General features: G+C 36.2%; 2 protein-coding genes and 1 pseudogene across 3 annotated transcripts; 1 reads left to right on the plus strand and 2 right to left on the minus strand.

Moving 5' to 3' along the window:
* Positions 1-45: 45 nt before the first annotated feature.
* On the plus strand, positions 46-4,982 carry LOC105139476 (ARM repeat superfamily protein). 2 transcript variants are annotated; one of them, XM_011045918.1, is made up of 11 exons: positions 46-247; positions 344-655; positions 965-1,030; positions 1,189-1,328; positions 1,749-1,875; positions 2,631-2,782; positions 2,874-3,009; positions 3,965-4,049; positions 4,154-4,425; positions 4,573-4,709; positions 4,799-4,982. In XM_011045918.1, exons 1-11 carry the CDS (start codon positions 113-115, stop codon positions 4,806-4,808), a joined length of 1,572 nt encoding a protein of 523 aa, XP_011044220.1. In that variant the 5' UTR covers positions 46-112; the 3' UTR covers positions 4,809-4,982. The 2 variants fall into 2 exon arrangements, with proteins under 2 accessions (XP_011044220.1, XP_011044229.1); XM_011045927.1 differs by having other exon boundaries at positions 150-247; positions 427-655.
* Positions 4,983-5,808: 826 nt separating this feature from the next.
* Positions 5,809-7,620, minus strand: LOC105139487 (GDSL-like lipase/acylhydrolase superfamily protein). Its single transcript, XM_011045939.1, has 5 exons — positions 7,244-7,620; positions 7,019-7,149; positions 6,691-6,924; positions 6,340-6,595; positions 5,809-6,260 (listed from the first exon to the last, which is right to left on the minus strand). The coding sequence occupies exons 1-5, from the start codon at positions 7,485-7,487 to the stop codon at positions 6,067-6,069; spliced, it is 1,059 nt and encodes a 352-aa protein (XP_011044241.1). The 5' UTR covers positions 7,488-7,620; the 3' UTR covers positions 5,809-6,066.
* Positions 7,621-8,789: 1,169 nt separating this feature from the next.
* LOC105110948 (putative phospholipid:diacylglycerol acyltransferase 2) lies at positions 8,790-14,022 on the minus strand (annotated as a pseudogene).
* Positions 14,023-16,313: the final 2,291 nt, after the last annotated feature.

The raw sequence follows: 16,313 nt of genomic DNA on the forward strand, positions 1-16,313 counted from the left end.
AATGTCAGGGGTATTTTAGTAAACTAAGAAAGAGAGAGAAACCTGCAAAATTGAGATTCACTCTTTAAAAATAGAGGGAAAAGGTAAACAAAACAAAATCGAAGCTTAATAAATGGCGGTGGAATCAAAATCAAACCCGCTAGAAGAACACCAAGACGAAGACGACGACGACGACGACCTAGAGGAAGAGACCCGTCACGAAGAAGATGAACTTGCACGCAACCCTTCTGCACCGCCCGATTATGAGGTCACATCACAATCCAACGGCTTTAGTTTTTTCTTTGCTTAATTATTTCGAGCAAACAAGTTATTAAAAGTTGGGGTTTGTTGTTCGTTGTTGCAGTTTTTTGAAATTACAACAACCGTTGATCCTAGTTACATCATCTCTTTGATTCGGAAACTTATTCCGATCGATTCCGTGACCAGTCGTGATGCTCATGGAGTTAACGGCAGTGATGATGGCGGCCGTGGTGATGCGAATCAAATGGTGGAAGAGAGTGGAAATGAGTGTGAGAAAATGGACATAGTTAATGATGATAGTCGAGGAGGAGGAGATAAGGACACTTGTCGTGGATTGGCAGGGGACGAGGTTTGGGAAGAGTATGGTTGCGTTTTGTGGGATCTTGCAGCGAGTAGAACTCATGCTGAACTCATGGTACTAATTGGTTTTGCTTTGCTTCTCCTTTTGTCGGTGTTTTGTGTTGTTTATTTGATGATAGTTTTGAATTTTCGAGTTGTTATGACTATGAATTCCTGTTCATGAGAAGATAAGTTATGGTGGTCGAATTCTCGCTAATGCGTGTTATATCATTGTTTAACTTTTTGCGATATTCGTTATGGCATTCGGTAGGCTAGGTTTAGAAAAAAACAGCATTGGCTTAGTAGTTTAACGTGATCAAGCTATAATTTTTGTTACGGTTATGTATATATGTTTACTGGATTGGATGTTGACTCATCCATGCAGGTGCAAAACCTTGTGCTTGAAGTGCTTATGGCTAACCTTACGGTTTCGCAATCAGCGCGTGTTACAGTGAGCTACTTTTTTTCTTCTTTCTTTAAATACGTTTTTTCTTTTAAGTTGAAGTTATTTCTTGCCTTTTCAACTTCACTTAAAGGAATTGGTTGTTTGTTATTTTATTGAGATTTTGGTGCTTATGGTTGTGGTTTGTCTTTCATTTCATTGCTCAGGAAATCTGTCTTGGCATTATTGGAAACCTAGCCTGCCATGAAGCCCCTATGAAGCATATTGTCTCTGCAAATGGGCTGATTTCAACAATTGTGGATCAATTGTTTTCAGATGATACTCAATGCCTAGCTGAAGCTTGTAGGTAATAAATAGTTACGAGTCTTTGATTCTTATTTACTCTCTTTTACTTGGGAATTTTTAAGATTTGATTGACCAAAATTTCTTTTCGTTTATAAAAGCATTTCTGACTTCTACCCAAGTTGAGAGTCTACAGCAAGACATGCACTTGAGAGTTGGTAGCCTCTTCTGGAACATAAAATTTTTTGTTGCCATACCTTTTTTTCCAAATTCATCCTAAAAAATAAAACATGGAAGCAGTGATATTTACAGTTTCATATCCCTAAATGTTGTTGTTGGTTGTGAAATTGTTGCCGATGCCAAGTCCTTAGTTGCTCATATAATTTGTTAGGCTGTGTTTGTAACATATTTGACACTGTAGCATATGATGTATTCCTCTTAATCCATGCTATACACTTTCTTTACAGTTTAAATTCTGACACAGGTTGTTAACTTTGGGTCTTCAAGGTAATGAATGTTGTCCCTGGGCCGAGGCAGTGCAGTCTGAACATATTCTTTGTCGTATTATGTGGATTGCGGAAAATACCTTAAATCCGCAGCTTTTAGAGAAGGTAGCAACAAAATTATATTCCATTCTGTACAGATGCAACACTATTATTTTAATTTAAGCACACAAGTTCTATTTATACATTTACAGTAGCAAATGTGTAAGATGCCTGTAGGTTGCAACCATAAGAAAATAGCAATTATAAAAAACATATAACCAGCACCAAAGATGGGTACTTCACTGTTTTAAAGGCCACACCTATCTCCAAAATTTAGAGTTTCCAGGATGCTGGTGCTTGTTTGGTGTGCTGGTTTCAGGATGCCCTTGAGAAGCTCTGGAGGAAATAAAGATGAAATAGGAACCTTGTAACCTTTAAACATTTAGGGTAGGTGAGGCATGCTAATAACCAGGCTAGAGAGCTGAGCAGTTAAATACTTGATCAATTTTGGAAATTCTTTGGGTTTATAGCTCTGTGATGCAGTTGCAATCAATTGTCCAGAGTGCATGAAGGACTTAAAGAAAGCCCATAATTGGTCTCAGTTATCTTAATGGGGAATTACTGAAGATTTTCAATTCTTAAATCAAATATGGAAATTCTTTAAAACAAATTGTTGAGAAACATACTCCATTTGCATTTGCATTTGCTTTTAAATGATCTCATCTGTTTTTGCATATATCCACATGTTTAACACATAGAAGTATCTAACGCTTTGTGCTTTATGCGTTTGTATATGTGATTTTTTTTCTTTTTAAACGATCAATTATTATTGCTTAAATTTTGTGGTTTCCAATGTCTAAAGAAGTTTCCTTCTTGAACAGAGTGTAGGACTGATGCTAGCTATTCTAGAAAGTCAACAGGAAGCTTCATGTACCATTGTCCCATCCTTGATGAAGCTGGGTTTACCAAGTCTATTGATCAATCTCTTGGATGTTGAAATGAGCAAATTAACAGAGGAAAGAGTACCTGAAAGGTGTGACCTTGCCCCGTTTGCATTGAAGGGTTAACACAATCAATATGTTGTCTGATATCCAATTTGACAATCAATCTATATATCATTCCAGGTACTCTGTTCTTGATGTAATTCTCCGTGCAATTGAAGCTCTTTCCATTTTGGATGGTCATTCCCAAGAAATCTGCTCTAATAAGAAACTTCTCCAACTAGTTTGTGACCTGATCAAACTCCCGGATAAAGCTGAGGTATTGTGACTGCATAGTCCCTAATTAGCACTGCGAATCATATGCTGTGTGGCTGGTGATTTACTTAAGCTTTAATTGTTGATAATTTAATATACAGGACCAAAACAGCACTTGTAGATCTTCTGAATTTGGAACTATGACTATCCATCCTCCAAAACTGAACTGACCATCTGTTAATACTTTTCCATCCTCAAAACTAGTGCCAGGATGAAGTTTCTATTGCAAAGTTTTAATTACAAGCCCATTTGGTGTGGGCTCTTTGTGATGTTTGTGATATGCAAATTTTACAGCAGGCTTTCACATGCCTTCTGTACTGGCAGGTTCAGGTTCTTAGTAATATGGTTTTGTCAGCGATACATAGTACATCTATGATAAGATTGCATTTAGTGCTGCATATTTACAGTTCGCATAAAATTATGAAGTTGCTTCAACCTCAATTTTTAGTGACATCATGAACTGGAATAAGTGTTTTGTCATGTTTAATAACCATGTTACTTGGATTTAATCCTTTCTCCTGGTAAATGCTGTCAAAAGAGTTCGCACAATCCATTACTCAAGATCAGACCACACTAGGATTTTCTGTTTTTAGTTTATGAACATGTTGTAGATTTGATAACAGAACTGATTTATGAAAGCCTATTCAAAATCCTCACAGCTAAAGGATTATACAGAACTAGTGAGGCAGACACCTGTGTTCCCTGTTTGATTTTTAAAACAGTAAGCAAATAAAAGTCGATCTTTTACAATTGCTATGAGTGTGTTGACTAGGCCTTCTACTTGTAACTTTAAGTTAAAAGATTTTGCATCAATAACCGGAAGTGAAGGGAAAAGTTAAATCTTTAAGCAGTGACAATGGATGTCATCATGCTGGATGTTCTCATTTATGCTTATTCCTTGGCTTCGGGAGGAATCTATTGCTGCTTGACTAAATTGTGAAGTCATGTCTGTGCTGCAGGTTGCTAGCTCTTGTGTTACTGTTGCTGTCTTGATTGCGAATATTCTGTCTGATGTGCCTAATTTAGCCTCAGAGATGTCACAAGGTATAATGTACTTGTTTCTTATCAGCAAGATTTATTCCTGAATCACAATCTTCTGCAAATAATTGGCCCCTAATTGAACTAGTGGTGACACATTGGCTGTCCAGATTTGCCATTCTTACAGGGACTACTCGAGGTATTTCCTTTGGCTTCAGATGATGTAGAAGCAAGGAGTGCTCTGTGGAGCATTATTGCAAGGTTACTCGTTCGAGTTAGAGAAAATGACATAAGCCTGTCAAGCCTACATCAGTATGTGTTGGTTCTAGCAAGAAAATCTGAGATTATTGAAGATGATCTTCTCAACCGACAATCAGATAATTCCTGTGAAGAAACCAAGAACATGACCAGTTCTAGCTCAAAATCAAATCGAAGTACAGCTGTATCCTTGTCTTATTTTCATAAACTTACGTGAGCAATACATAAATTTGATTTTGGAAAACTCATGCGCCATAAAACAATCTGCATTGTTTGCATGTTTCTCACTTCATACACCTTTTATATTCTTTTCCATTTAACGCTGATTCAGCTGACGAGAATAGTCAGTATTTTAAATCAGTGGACAGCTTCAAAGGATTGTCTTGGTGGGGATGATGCGGCAGGAGAACATTCTGCAGATGAGTTAAATGTTGGGAGATTGTTAGATTGCTGCCGAAAACATATCGAGTAAGTTCCTCTCTCTCTTGATCATCATTACTTCTCTATACATCTCTTCGCCATTAATGGATTCTGATTATTATTATTTTTTGTTACAGTTTCACCTAGTAATCATGTCTTCAGGAATGGTTCATCTTCCAAATTACTGGTTTGTGCAACATCCATTAATGCGCCCATGTTTTGTCTTTCCTTTAACAGAGAAATAACCGTAAATTAAATTAGACTAATAACTTCTGATGTTCGTCTCTCTGTAATCACATATTCTCCTTTCTTTTCCTATTATTTCTCCCGGCAACCAAACAGCAGAAAGAAACTGATCAGAAAAATAATTCCGCGCAACCAAACAGATAAAATAACCTTGTGTGCTGTAAAGTGGAGAAAACGGGACTTCCATGAGAATACCAAGTCACGAACAAGCTTCCAGCTCGCCATCAGGAGAGGAGGGGGGAGCAAAAATTTTCTAGAGAAAATCGGGGTATTTATTATTTATTTCCCGATAAAATACGAAATTAAAAGATTTGTTTTCTTTTATTTTCCTATATGCGAGAAGAGAGAGAGAGAGAGAGAGAGAACCATCTAAACTGACCAGGTCAATGTGGGCCGGGCCTCCAATCGAGGCTTCTTGGGTAACCTCGTCAGGCCTTCGCAGGCCACAAAAAAAAAAGAGTGGAAAATTGCTCGAACTTAGAGCCGATTCAGTTGTCAACCGAAAAATATACGGGAAAAATAAAATAGAAGACTGGTTTGTGTTGATTTGCTGCTTTTCAAAAGTAAAAATTAATCCCAATTATCATTTTTCCAAATCATTAAAACTTTTTTTTTTCTTCAATAAATTGACAGGCTTCGGACTATATAATGGAGAATAGCCTTTGCATCTGTAAGTCTACTTCATTTGAAAAAAAAATGTATTTAGCCAGTGTTTCAGGATAAAATAAATGTAAAGAATAAACACGTTTGATTTTGAAATGAATTTTATACAACAGAAAGTACATGCTCTATCCCTGTTTTTTTCTTTTCGTTTATTCTGTTCTGAAATAATGATGGTTAATGCATATATTTATGTAATAAATTTGAATTTTTATAAGCACAAAATAATAGGAAGAAAAACTTGAAGACAAAATAAATGGACGTAGTATTATGTTTTATTCATACACAGGATTACATGTAAACAACAGTGCATCAACTCAAGCTACATCGAGCAATTTAATGTAAAAATTGAAAACCTTTGACATGCTAAATTCAAACCATGATGTCTACCGATCACATTCCAACACCAAATGCACACTGCCATACTCTCAAACAAAGATTAATTAAGCGATCCCATTTAGACATTCAATTATGAATGCAACCAATTTTAAGCATTTTATTAAAATATGAGAGAAATGCCACTGGTAAGCAAATCGTCTGCTAAGATTTTGTTTGCAGCCTCCGATGGATGAAAACCGTCCCAAAATACATACTCAGACGCATTTGCACATGTTCCTGGAGACTTTCCATTGCACAATATTGATGTTTCTACCAATCCTGTTCCACAGCAAGCCTTTCTTGCCTCTGCAAATCCTGTATCCCACAAGTTATTTTTTAATTAGTAACAAGATTTGGGCAGAGCCAAGCCAATAATAAATAATTTTCTACTTACCAAAGTCAGCAGGCTTTGTGACAAGGTCGTAAAGAGGTTGATAGATGTCGAAAACAAGCAAATTGAGGCCTGAAAGCTTGTTTACCAGGCTTTGAGATGTGGAATTGAGCTTGTTGTTGAAGGAAACTGCAACCTTGTTTAACTTGGCCACACATTCATTGCTATCAGACCCAAATATTGTGACAGTTGCTGGCAAGCATCCAAGTGGTGGCAGTGATGTCACTCCAATTTTTCTTGCTCCCAGGTTGTATAAATCCTGCACATAATTTGATTTTAGCAGCACTTAAGATTACATTAGTCTACTACAAGTGAAGAATGACACAAGTACTGTTTGTTTAGGATAGGACAGACCTGGATGAAACTTGTATAGGATTGTATGAGAAGATCTGAGAACTGATCAGGAGTGTAGACCTTGTAGAGAAGAGGGTTAATGTAATAGTTTTGAACAAAATCACTGCTACCAGCACTAATAAGATAGAGTGCACCGGATATGATTGATGAAGCATTGGATTTCCCTGCAATTCCAACTATCTTATTCTGGTATTCCTTGTAGTTCCCCAATTGCTGACTCAATGGGATTGCATGCTACACCAGAAAACACAAAACACATTACTCAATTGTCTAGAGACATATGAGAGGACACAGAAATGCTAAGAGTTTGGGTTCTTAATAAAATTACATAAAGCTTTGCAGTAGTTTCATAGTAACCAGAAGCAGCGGAGGCAAAGTTGGCACCGATCAGGAGGTTCTTGCCTCTGGCTTTTTTGCTAAGATAGGCTGGTGGGTAAGAAGTGAAACCTAGGTTCTCAGCTGTTTACCAAAAGATACAATAAACCCAGAAAAACAAATTAGTAGACTGAAAAACGAGACTGAATGCATGATGGGGCTTGGAAATGAAGTGTACCGGTTAAGTCTGAAGCAAGTTTTCCATTGCAGAATCTGCCAGTTGGTTTATGATTGACAAAGTCTCTACCATAAGGAGGGAAATTTGCTTTTACAATGGTGTAGAGGTGATTGTTGTTGCCTGCATCAACAACTGAATCCCCAAATATGAACATTGCAGGGACCAGTGGCTGTGCATTGACCTCATAGAGTACTAGAGCTAGAAGAAGAAGAAAGAAAGAACAGAGAGAATTTGCAAAGCCCATAGTTTTCAACTATTTTAAGCTGTGAAAATGGGGGAGTAAGGAGATAGGTATGTGGCAAACTGGGGACTTAAGGACGCTCTACAGGTGAAATTTATAGTGGAAGGCAACTTTGTATGCATGAAAAGTCAAACTTGATCTCTGTCAAGATTAGTGATACCAACATCTGCTATATAAATGTTTTTCATTATATGTGAAATCTGAAATGTGACAGCTTTTTATGATCAAGTGTCACTTCTGTTACTTGTATTTTTTTATTTTTTTTCCACCTCTCATTCAAGCTACCAACTATGTTATGGAAAGGAATTTAGTTGTTTTTTAGTGAAATGATAAACATGCCCTTTGTCCCATTTCAGGCCTATCCAGGTAGCATTTGTTTATTATTCTAGAATAGAAAAGACAGAAACAATAGAGCCTTGTGCCTCATATTTTGAAATTGAAAATACATAAATTCAATAAGAAACTATAATGAAACATATTTATTTTATGTTTTTAACCATGTCTTTTCAACCATATATCATTGAAGACAAGAAAAAAAAGGCAGTCTCCTCAGTAGAGTTCCATTGACAATTCAAAGCTGGAGTACTATATCAGTGCAAGAGGGAAAAAAAAATAGCAGTGGTTCCAACTATAACTAAATGGCGTGTCTTAATGAGGCATGGTTTTAGCTGTCCTAGCTTCTATGATACCCTCTCATGGACATGATTAACTTTGAAAAGAAATCTAGGGCACTTGCATTTAGACATTAATAGCTGCAACCCTCATCAGTTTTTGCTGGGCTTTGTATTGTGTGCCCTTATTTACTTCTGTAGCAGCTCTCCTATCGCTATCAGAATTACTTGGATGGTGACGACCTGCTGTAATATCATTCATGGACACTCTTCTATACCGAGGACACTGAAAAGCCAAGATTGCCCTTTGTATTGTGTGTTGAGATTGTTCTGACAAGGACAGTGTTGTCCTTTCGCTGCACGGTTACTTCTCTTATGGGCAAAAATATTGGTTTCTTGTTCCTTTGGGCTTCAATCTTCAATACCATGTGAGATTTGGTGGGTGTCAAAACCTTAACTCAGAACACACTTGGCTCCTGCTAGCTACTTGATGTTCCCCATCTCCTAATCCACTTTAAGACAATATAAAAAGAAAGATACGAGTTTAGTGCTACTTATTTTCCTATGTTAGGTGGATGATCAGGCTTTGCTCAGCCTGGTCAGACATTACAAACTGTTCCTGAGGGTTAGGATAATGAAAATGTAAGTAAACTGGGTCGTAATTTTTGCTTTTCTTTTCTTGACTCGACAAAACTATGTGGTTGTTCTTACAATGCATATATGCAATACACAGTAAAACCTATGAATCTCAGAATCATTTTCTTAATTAATCTCTAGACATGACAATAGATAGTCGCAAGACCTAGCAATATATTGTCAATTCTTTTAATGCTACCTAAATTTATATAACAAATTCAAAACATTGAAGTTCATCTAACTTATGATCCTATTCATGTAATATGTATCATCTGCAGCCAAAACCCCAACATGCAAGTGCGACTGCAGTCTACAGGCCTGCAAAGGATGATTCATTTGTTTGGTTTGCTTGGAATCAAGAAGCTCATAAGAATACATGGTCGTCGCCTCAATTTGTTGTCTGCAGTTGCAAATTTGTAATCATACCCCTGACTATCTGCCAATGCCTTGAACTCATCCATATGAGAGGATGCAACCTGGAATCCCGCCAGTACATTTGCTGTGCTCTCGGCCTGTCGAGAAGAATATATAAATTTTTATTCATGAGATTTTTAAGGAAAAATATTTCTTTTTTTAATTATTTTTTATTTTTATTTAGTTTAAGAAAATATTTCTCTGGTGTTTTTTTTTTTTTTTTTAGTTTAGTTTTCTATACCAACCGAGTAGATGAAAATCATATAAGAAAGACAGCTAACATAAAATCCTTTTACACAGGGTTACCGCATGGAAAGTTTAATTTAAAATTTTATTATGGAATATTTGAGACTTTAATCTTGTTCCCTTTCTGCAATCGCGCATGACCTAAACTTCTGGTATGCCTATCGCCCTGAAGGATAAATTAAGACCTTACCCCGTGACTTCAGGCACTTTGCGTCATTCATCCGGTTCTTTTGAACTCTTATTTGATCACAGGAACTTGGGCAATGGCAGCATTGAGAAGGAAAACAAAAACAAAAATGCACAGCCCAGTTTGTCTAAACCTCGACGGTCTAATGACCAGAAAAGCCCGAAAGGAAACTCATGCAGGATTGCTGAAGATAATGCTTCCAGTTTCTTACGTCCCCTTTCTTCACCTCCAAAGCACTTTTCTCCATAATCCAGGATTCACAAAAACCCTACAGTCCTTAAACTATATGATACGGCTAACCACTGTTGCGTCCAAAGGCCTCAAGGCTGAAACTTCATTCTATTGTTAGTTCTCTCTCTGAGCCTTGCGGCAAACTCTTTGCTGCCATAAGCTTTGGTAGTGTCTATAACGCAACATAATCACAGTCGTAGATTTATTCTCTCGGCAATTCTGAAGATATCAGATTACACCTCGTCACCTCCAATTTCAGCACCACTGGCTCCAGCGGCAACTCTCAGTACATCTTCGATTGAAGCAAGATTTTCCATGATGTCCACATGTGCTCCACTCTCCAGACCCCTTCCTTCAAGGAGGCTAGCTGGTGGTTTGTGCTGATATTCTCTTATGCATGTAGCGATGCCAGATGGATTGGTTCTTCCTCTCCACCCTTTCACACACATGAAACCAGCATGCTTTCATTACCATGGTTAAGTACACTCCACCTCTCAAGCAACTGTCCTTATCTCCATCAACTGAGCTATCAATTCAGAACGGAATGCTGTTGCACCTATCGGTTGGTGATAGCTTGTAGACATATGATCTCTCAGCAGGGATCCCAACACCATATGAGCAGTACATCTCCATGTCTGATGCATCAGGTAACCTGAAACAGAATCCCAACTTTTACACCATTAAGATTCAGATCATGATAACAATAGGTCATGTGTGCTTAATGAAGGAGTGGATACACCTAAAATATTTTCTTCTTAAATTCAATTTGACAAAACAAAGAAAGGATAGTCACACTCACTTGGTCTCTAGTGGGTTAGACCAGTACTTGTAATAAGCATACTTAGGATCATCAAGATTGTCAACTATCAAATGAGATACATGACTCTCAACACGTTGCATCATTTTTGAAGCCACAAACCAGAGTAAATCAAGAACAGATCTAGCTGTATAAGGTTTGTTTTCTGCAATCTTCCTGATGCTTTCCCTACTCATCCCATCATATTCAGTCCAGACCTCTCCTCCATGTGGTGTGTCAGTAATCTTGTTGGTTCTTGCGCCCAAAAAATCCTGTTGAAGCGTACTTATCATCATCCGCATCGTGCAAATAGAAAGGACAGCTTGCTAAAAGTCTAAATGAAAGGATCGCTTGATCTCCACTGGCATTATACAGGGTTAATGAAATCAAGCATGAAAGGAAATAAGCTTCCAATCTATAAATTGATACAGGAAGCACATTTCCCCTCGATGATTAACACAATCTTCGATTGCTCATCTTGCAAACTTCAAATAAGCACCCTACTCATGAAACGCGGCTTTTTTTTCTTCACAGTCCAGCATTTTGACTGGAAGTGAAGGTTCTCTCTGTTCAGCATATGAAGATTATGTTTTGTGTCAAGTGCACAGCAGCTAAATGCTAACATCCCACTAAGTGATCAACAATGCTTTCTAAGCGAAAGGAAGATCATGTTTGTGCATAGGGAGCCTGGCCACAGGGCTTCATACCTCCAGAGAAACCTAGTAATATTGTATCAAGGATGATTGACAAGGTGCAATCAGATAAAAGGATTTCACAGTCATTTCTCTCATAACCTAGCAAACTCTCGCGGTTATAAGTAGCAGGATTAGTTAAGAAAATACCTTTGTGCCAACAGAGGGAAGCTGTGAGGATGATAATTGCAAAATTTCCCTTCCAAAATAAATGATCCTTCCATACTTATCTGATTCTTTCACACGAGAACCCATCTTCACATCACTGCCATTCATATCCTTTTCTCCTGCAGAAGCTCGGAAGGATCTTTTCTTTGATAAATCACAAGCATGCCCTTCTTCAGGAGACCAATCCAAATTTCCCCAGATGGTCTCTCCTCCTTTAGGTAACAATGACGCCATTGAATCCCATGTTCAAGTCACCCGCATGACATGCTCCAAGGTCTGAAGTCCAAGAATCTCAGAATCCAAAACGCCAGGATCCATAGCTCTGCGATGTCCACATGAAAGCATTCCAAATAAATACATTTTTTGTCTTAAAAATCTAAAATATTGGGAACTTTATTTGTAGTTATTTACTTTAATGTTTGTTTATTTTAATTTTTGAAAACAGAAACTACAGAACTGACTCCAAAATGGATCATCAGGTTCGTTGCCTGTTGAACAGATTCTAGTACCATAAGCGCCTCCAAAATGAATCATCAAGTGCATTGTCTACTGGAAAAATTATATCTAAATGCCAACTAATGATAAGGCAGATTGCAAATACTAACCTGATAGATGCCACGTCTTTGGCATCAGCAGAGAACAGATTACTGATTGTCTTTGGAACACCAAGAAATACTGGGCTGATATTCATGATTGCCTTTATGTGCTTTACACGCCAACCTGGACCACCACAGCCTCCCATCGGAGGAGGTGCTTCAACCCATTTAAGGAAGTGAAGGAAATATATAACCCCCGTGGAATGGGGCACCACTACCACTTTTTTATAGCCATTTGTTACATTCATGAGATCTATTTGACTCCTCAATCTACTAAGTGTCTGGTCCTGAATCTGCTCATCCCCGATTAGAAATGTATTAATGGAGACTCAATTCAAATTTATCTTAAGCAAAAATGCTGATCAGGAATAAGAACATGACTAGAGAGGGAAGATTGATACATCAAAAGGATTTTGGAACAACCAGACACATAGAAAAAGGGAAGTCACAAGACACACAAGCAGCGTGCAAAACAAAAGTGCATATCCTTCCCTTCATAACCAATTTTTGCCAAATTCTCAATGAGAACAGCCCAAACAAGTACCCTGGAGCAAAATAGTCAGCTGCAACCAGCCCTGGCACTGCACATATTCGAATTCCTGGCGGGTCAAGGCCAGTCTCATTGTGCAAAGACAGATGCTCCCACAAACACAGTGGCCTAAAAATTCCAACAAAGTTCACATATTAATTAAGTAATCTAGTCACCGGATTAGAGGAGCAAATGAGTGGTTCAAACTAGAACAATCTCATAAAGGAAAGACAGCTCCAACTAAACACAGTGGTCCAAAACTCTCAACAACGATAATTTAACTCTATGATTAAATGGAGCAAAAAATATAATGTAATTCAACTATGTCAAGGTAATCTCCCTGTCATAAAACAGATGATTCAGACAACATAGTGGTCGAAAAATTTTGATACCGTTCCACTTAAGTTCACAATTTCAATCCAGTTGAAACACCAATTGACCCAGGAAAATGTATTTCAACAATGCTGAGGAGGGTTTAGAAAATTGAACCCAATTTGGTTATGCGTCGAGAAATAGGTGTTTAAAACAACACAAATTACACGATAAACTCACGAATTTAATCAAAATTAAGACATAGGAATGAAACAAAATGCGATTCTCAATTACAAGACGAACCTTTCGACTACATCAGTGAAGCTGCCACCCCAGAGTCGCTTTCGAAAAGACCTTCTGCACAAGGCTTGCCCTCCCACAGCTCTAGCCCTCCAGGGACGATGCCGGGCACCAAAACAACTGGATGGAGGGCTGTCAAGCCTTCACGTTTAAGTCTTGTACCAGGTGATTCAGGGACCTGAAAGCCAGGCAATGTGACTGGCAAATAGTGAAACAAGACCAAGAGAAGCCACCGAGTGGTGCACATGTACCCAGTTATCCAACAACAATAGTCTATACAGCTCCATTCCTTTGGCTGTCTTTTACTCCTCTTCTTATTGTTTTGTCTAAAATGGTAAGTCGAGAAGGGTAGTGTTAGGTTTGGGAGATGGAGAGAGATGCAACTTGCTTACTACTGACAGAGAAGGAGAGAGTCCAAAGGCGACAACAATTTGGAGCTTCAATCATCGGGAAAAGCACACAGTACGAAAGACACAGAAACCAGAATGTTACTATTATTTTTTAAATTATAACTGTGGTTGTTTTTTATAATAATATTTATTTATTTTTAAAAAATATATTTTTAATATTAATATATCAAAATAATTTAAAAAATATTAAAAATATATTAATTTAAAGTAAAAAATAGAATATTTTTAAAACACTGAAATGAATAAAACTAAATACAATTCCAAACACCCTCTATAATTATAATTATAATTATAACTCCTTCAAGTTATATACTTTTATTTATTATATTATAATAATAATTATAATGTCCTGAAGTAAGTGCCCGTTTAGGCAAACTTCCCCGCGTACCATTATTTGGTGAAGCACCCATCAAAAACGCTAAAAGCAGAGAATTAAAATGATGCTTCTACATGATAAAAGAAACAGAAACGTGCCCAAACAGGGTCTAATTATACCAAAACCCCCTAAGCACTTCAAGTGACTGATGGCAAAGTTATTCACAGGCTTGTTATGAAAAAACAAGTTTAAACAAGCCAAGATCCAAAATATATATATTTTTTATTTATTAGAAGATTTTCTTGGGGGACCCAGGGAGGAAGACGGCCCTTCAAGCAGCTCAAAATTATCACTCCATCCTTTCCCGAACTGGAGCCGGGCAGTCCCTTGACTAATTTGTTTACACATCCATTCTCGACGAGGGCGAGGGCCAGCATTCTGCAGATGAACGACGAAGAAAACAACGTCTTATTGGTCCTTTTCATCTGCTTAAAAGTTGAAACAATATTTTTCACCTGATAATGAAATTACGATGAAAACTGAGTAGAAGAAAGAAAAAGTGCTCATAAAGTACCTTGGGAATCTGGAGATTGGCCTCAAGATGACGAAGCAATTGGATATATTTGGATATGTCAAATCTAGTCTTTTCGACCTTCCCCTCTCCATTCAAAAAAGTGGGATACATCTGGGATTGGGATAAAGATAATCGTTTAAAATATTTTTTTATTTTAAAATATATTAAAATAAGTTATTTTATTTTTTATAAGTTATTTTTAATATTAACTTAAAATTATTTTTTTTAAGTACCATATTCACCTGTTGCGGACAAGAATACTATTTTGTCTATCATCATAAGCAAAACTAATTAAGAGCAATAATCTCAATTAAACATCCGCTTCAATGGAGGTTCATTAATGTGCATTAATTAACTATAGCCTCAAAGAGAAATAATTTCTTTCTGAATGCATCAAGTTTGGACATGGATGTCTTGCTTTCGCTCCATTTACGAATGAATTTAGTTTTCAAGTCATGAATTAAAGCCGATAAGATTTTTTATTTTTATTTTTATTTTTATTTTTAATCATAAACTGCAATTGGCATTCTGTGTTAATTGAGTTCGAAAAAAATATAATAAATTATAAGCAAAATAAGGTATCAGAGCTGTAAGGGTTTGCCTGGTGGGGTTTGTAGATTTGGTCATGGAAATCAATTGGTGGTAGAGTTTGATTCGAGGGAAACCGAGAGAAAATGTGGCAATTTCTGAACTAACTAACAAGCCCTTCTTGATTTTCTCATTCCAGCACGGGATCATGGCTTAACCATGGCAAAAAATGGCTCCATTGCGCGCACAGCCGCAATGCAAAGTGCAAATATATAATATTTAAGCAGGAAAGTTGATGGAACAGTAAGCTGCGAGGATAAAGAAGAAGAAAATGTAGTTAATTTTGTCTTCACGTGATGATAGAAGGAGAAGGGGCAAGCAGTCCACCATGGACCAAACCCGTCCTTTCAAGCACATGTACAGTGGAATAAAAAAAAAAAAAAAGAGCCAATTTGCTCTTTATAATTATATGTTCATTAACTTGACAATTTATAAAATTAACTGTGGTATACGGAAACGGTCCAAACATCCATAATAATAATTAAAAAAATTATTCAAAAGCCTTTAGATATTATGATTTCTATTTAATACTTTGATAATTTATAATTATAATTTAAAAAATTTATTTAATAAAAAATATTTTTTATTAAGGTTAATTTGATATTTGCATATATTTAGTTAAAATTATAATTAAAATTAAGATTTAATAAAAAACAGTTTAATATGTTTGGTTAAATATGTTTTTTAAATTGAGGTAATAAAATAACTAAAATATATATATATTAATATTAATAATTTTTAATTTAAAAATTATAGATTTAAGTTAATATTAATAATTTTTAATTTAAAAATTGTAGATTTAAGTATCACTATTACATCATTAAATAAATAATATTTTATATCAAATATTTTTTTATTATTTCATTAACTTTTTAATAATTTTATCACGTAAGAAGTTCATCAAATAAAAACTATAATTTTCATAATTTTTGAGTATGCAGTAAAAGTTCATCAAATAAAAACTATAATTTTCATGATTTTTGAATATGCAGTAAAATCAAATAAAATATCATTAGAAATAAAATTAAAATTACAATTAAATTCTAAAAATGTTATGTCATCATGCGATTTTTTTTAATTTATATAATGTTATTAAATGATATTAAATAATAATTTTTTAAATAAAACATAATTAAAAAAAATTGTTGGACACAGTCCAATAAGCAATGAGGATATTATTCACACGAACAATGTCACGTTAAGATCACCATGCACTATTCACG

Source organism: Populus euphratica, unplaced genomic scaffold, assembly GCF_000495115.2.
Source record: "Populus euphratica unplaced genomic scaffold, PopEup_1.0 scaffold3.1, whole genome shotgun sequence".
NCBI lineage: Eukaryota > Viridiplantae > Streptophyta > Magnoliopsida > Malpighiales > Salicaceae > Populus > Populus euphratica.

Excerpts from the sequence above, each read along its gene's own strand:
- LOC105139476 (XM_011045918.1), top strand. The coding sequence starts at position 113 with ATGGCGGTGGAATCAAAATCAAACCCGCTAGAAGAACACCAAGACGAA. Across the intron at positions 1,031-1,188 it reads CGCAATCAGCGCGTGTTACA|GAAATCTGTCTTGGCATTAT; the intron begins GTGAGCTACTTT and ends TTCATTGCTCAG. Across the intron at positions 4,050-4,153 it reads AGCCTCAGAGATGTCACAAG|ATTTGCCATTCTTACAGGGA; the intron begins GTATAATGTACT and ends TTGGCTGTCCAG.
- LOC105139487 (XM_011045939.1), bottom strand. The coding sequence starts at position 7,487 with ATGGGCTTTGCAAATTCTCTCTGTTCTTTCTTTCTTCTTCTTCTAGCT. Across the intron at positions 7,150-7,243 it reads ACTTGCTTCAGACTTAACCG|CTGAGAACCTAGGTTTCACT; the intron begins GTACACTTCATT and ends TTTGGTAAACAG. Across the intron at positions 6,925-7,018 it reads AAACTACTGCAAAGCTTTAT|CATGCAATCCCATTGAGTCA; the intron begins GTAATTTTATTA and ends TTTCTGGTGTAG.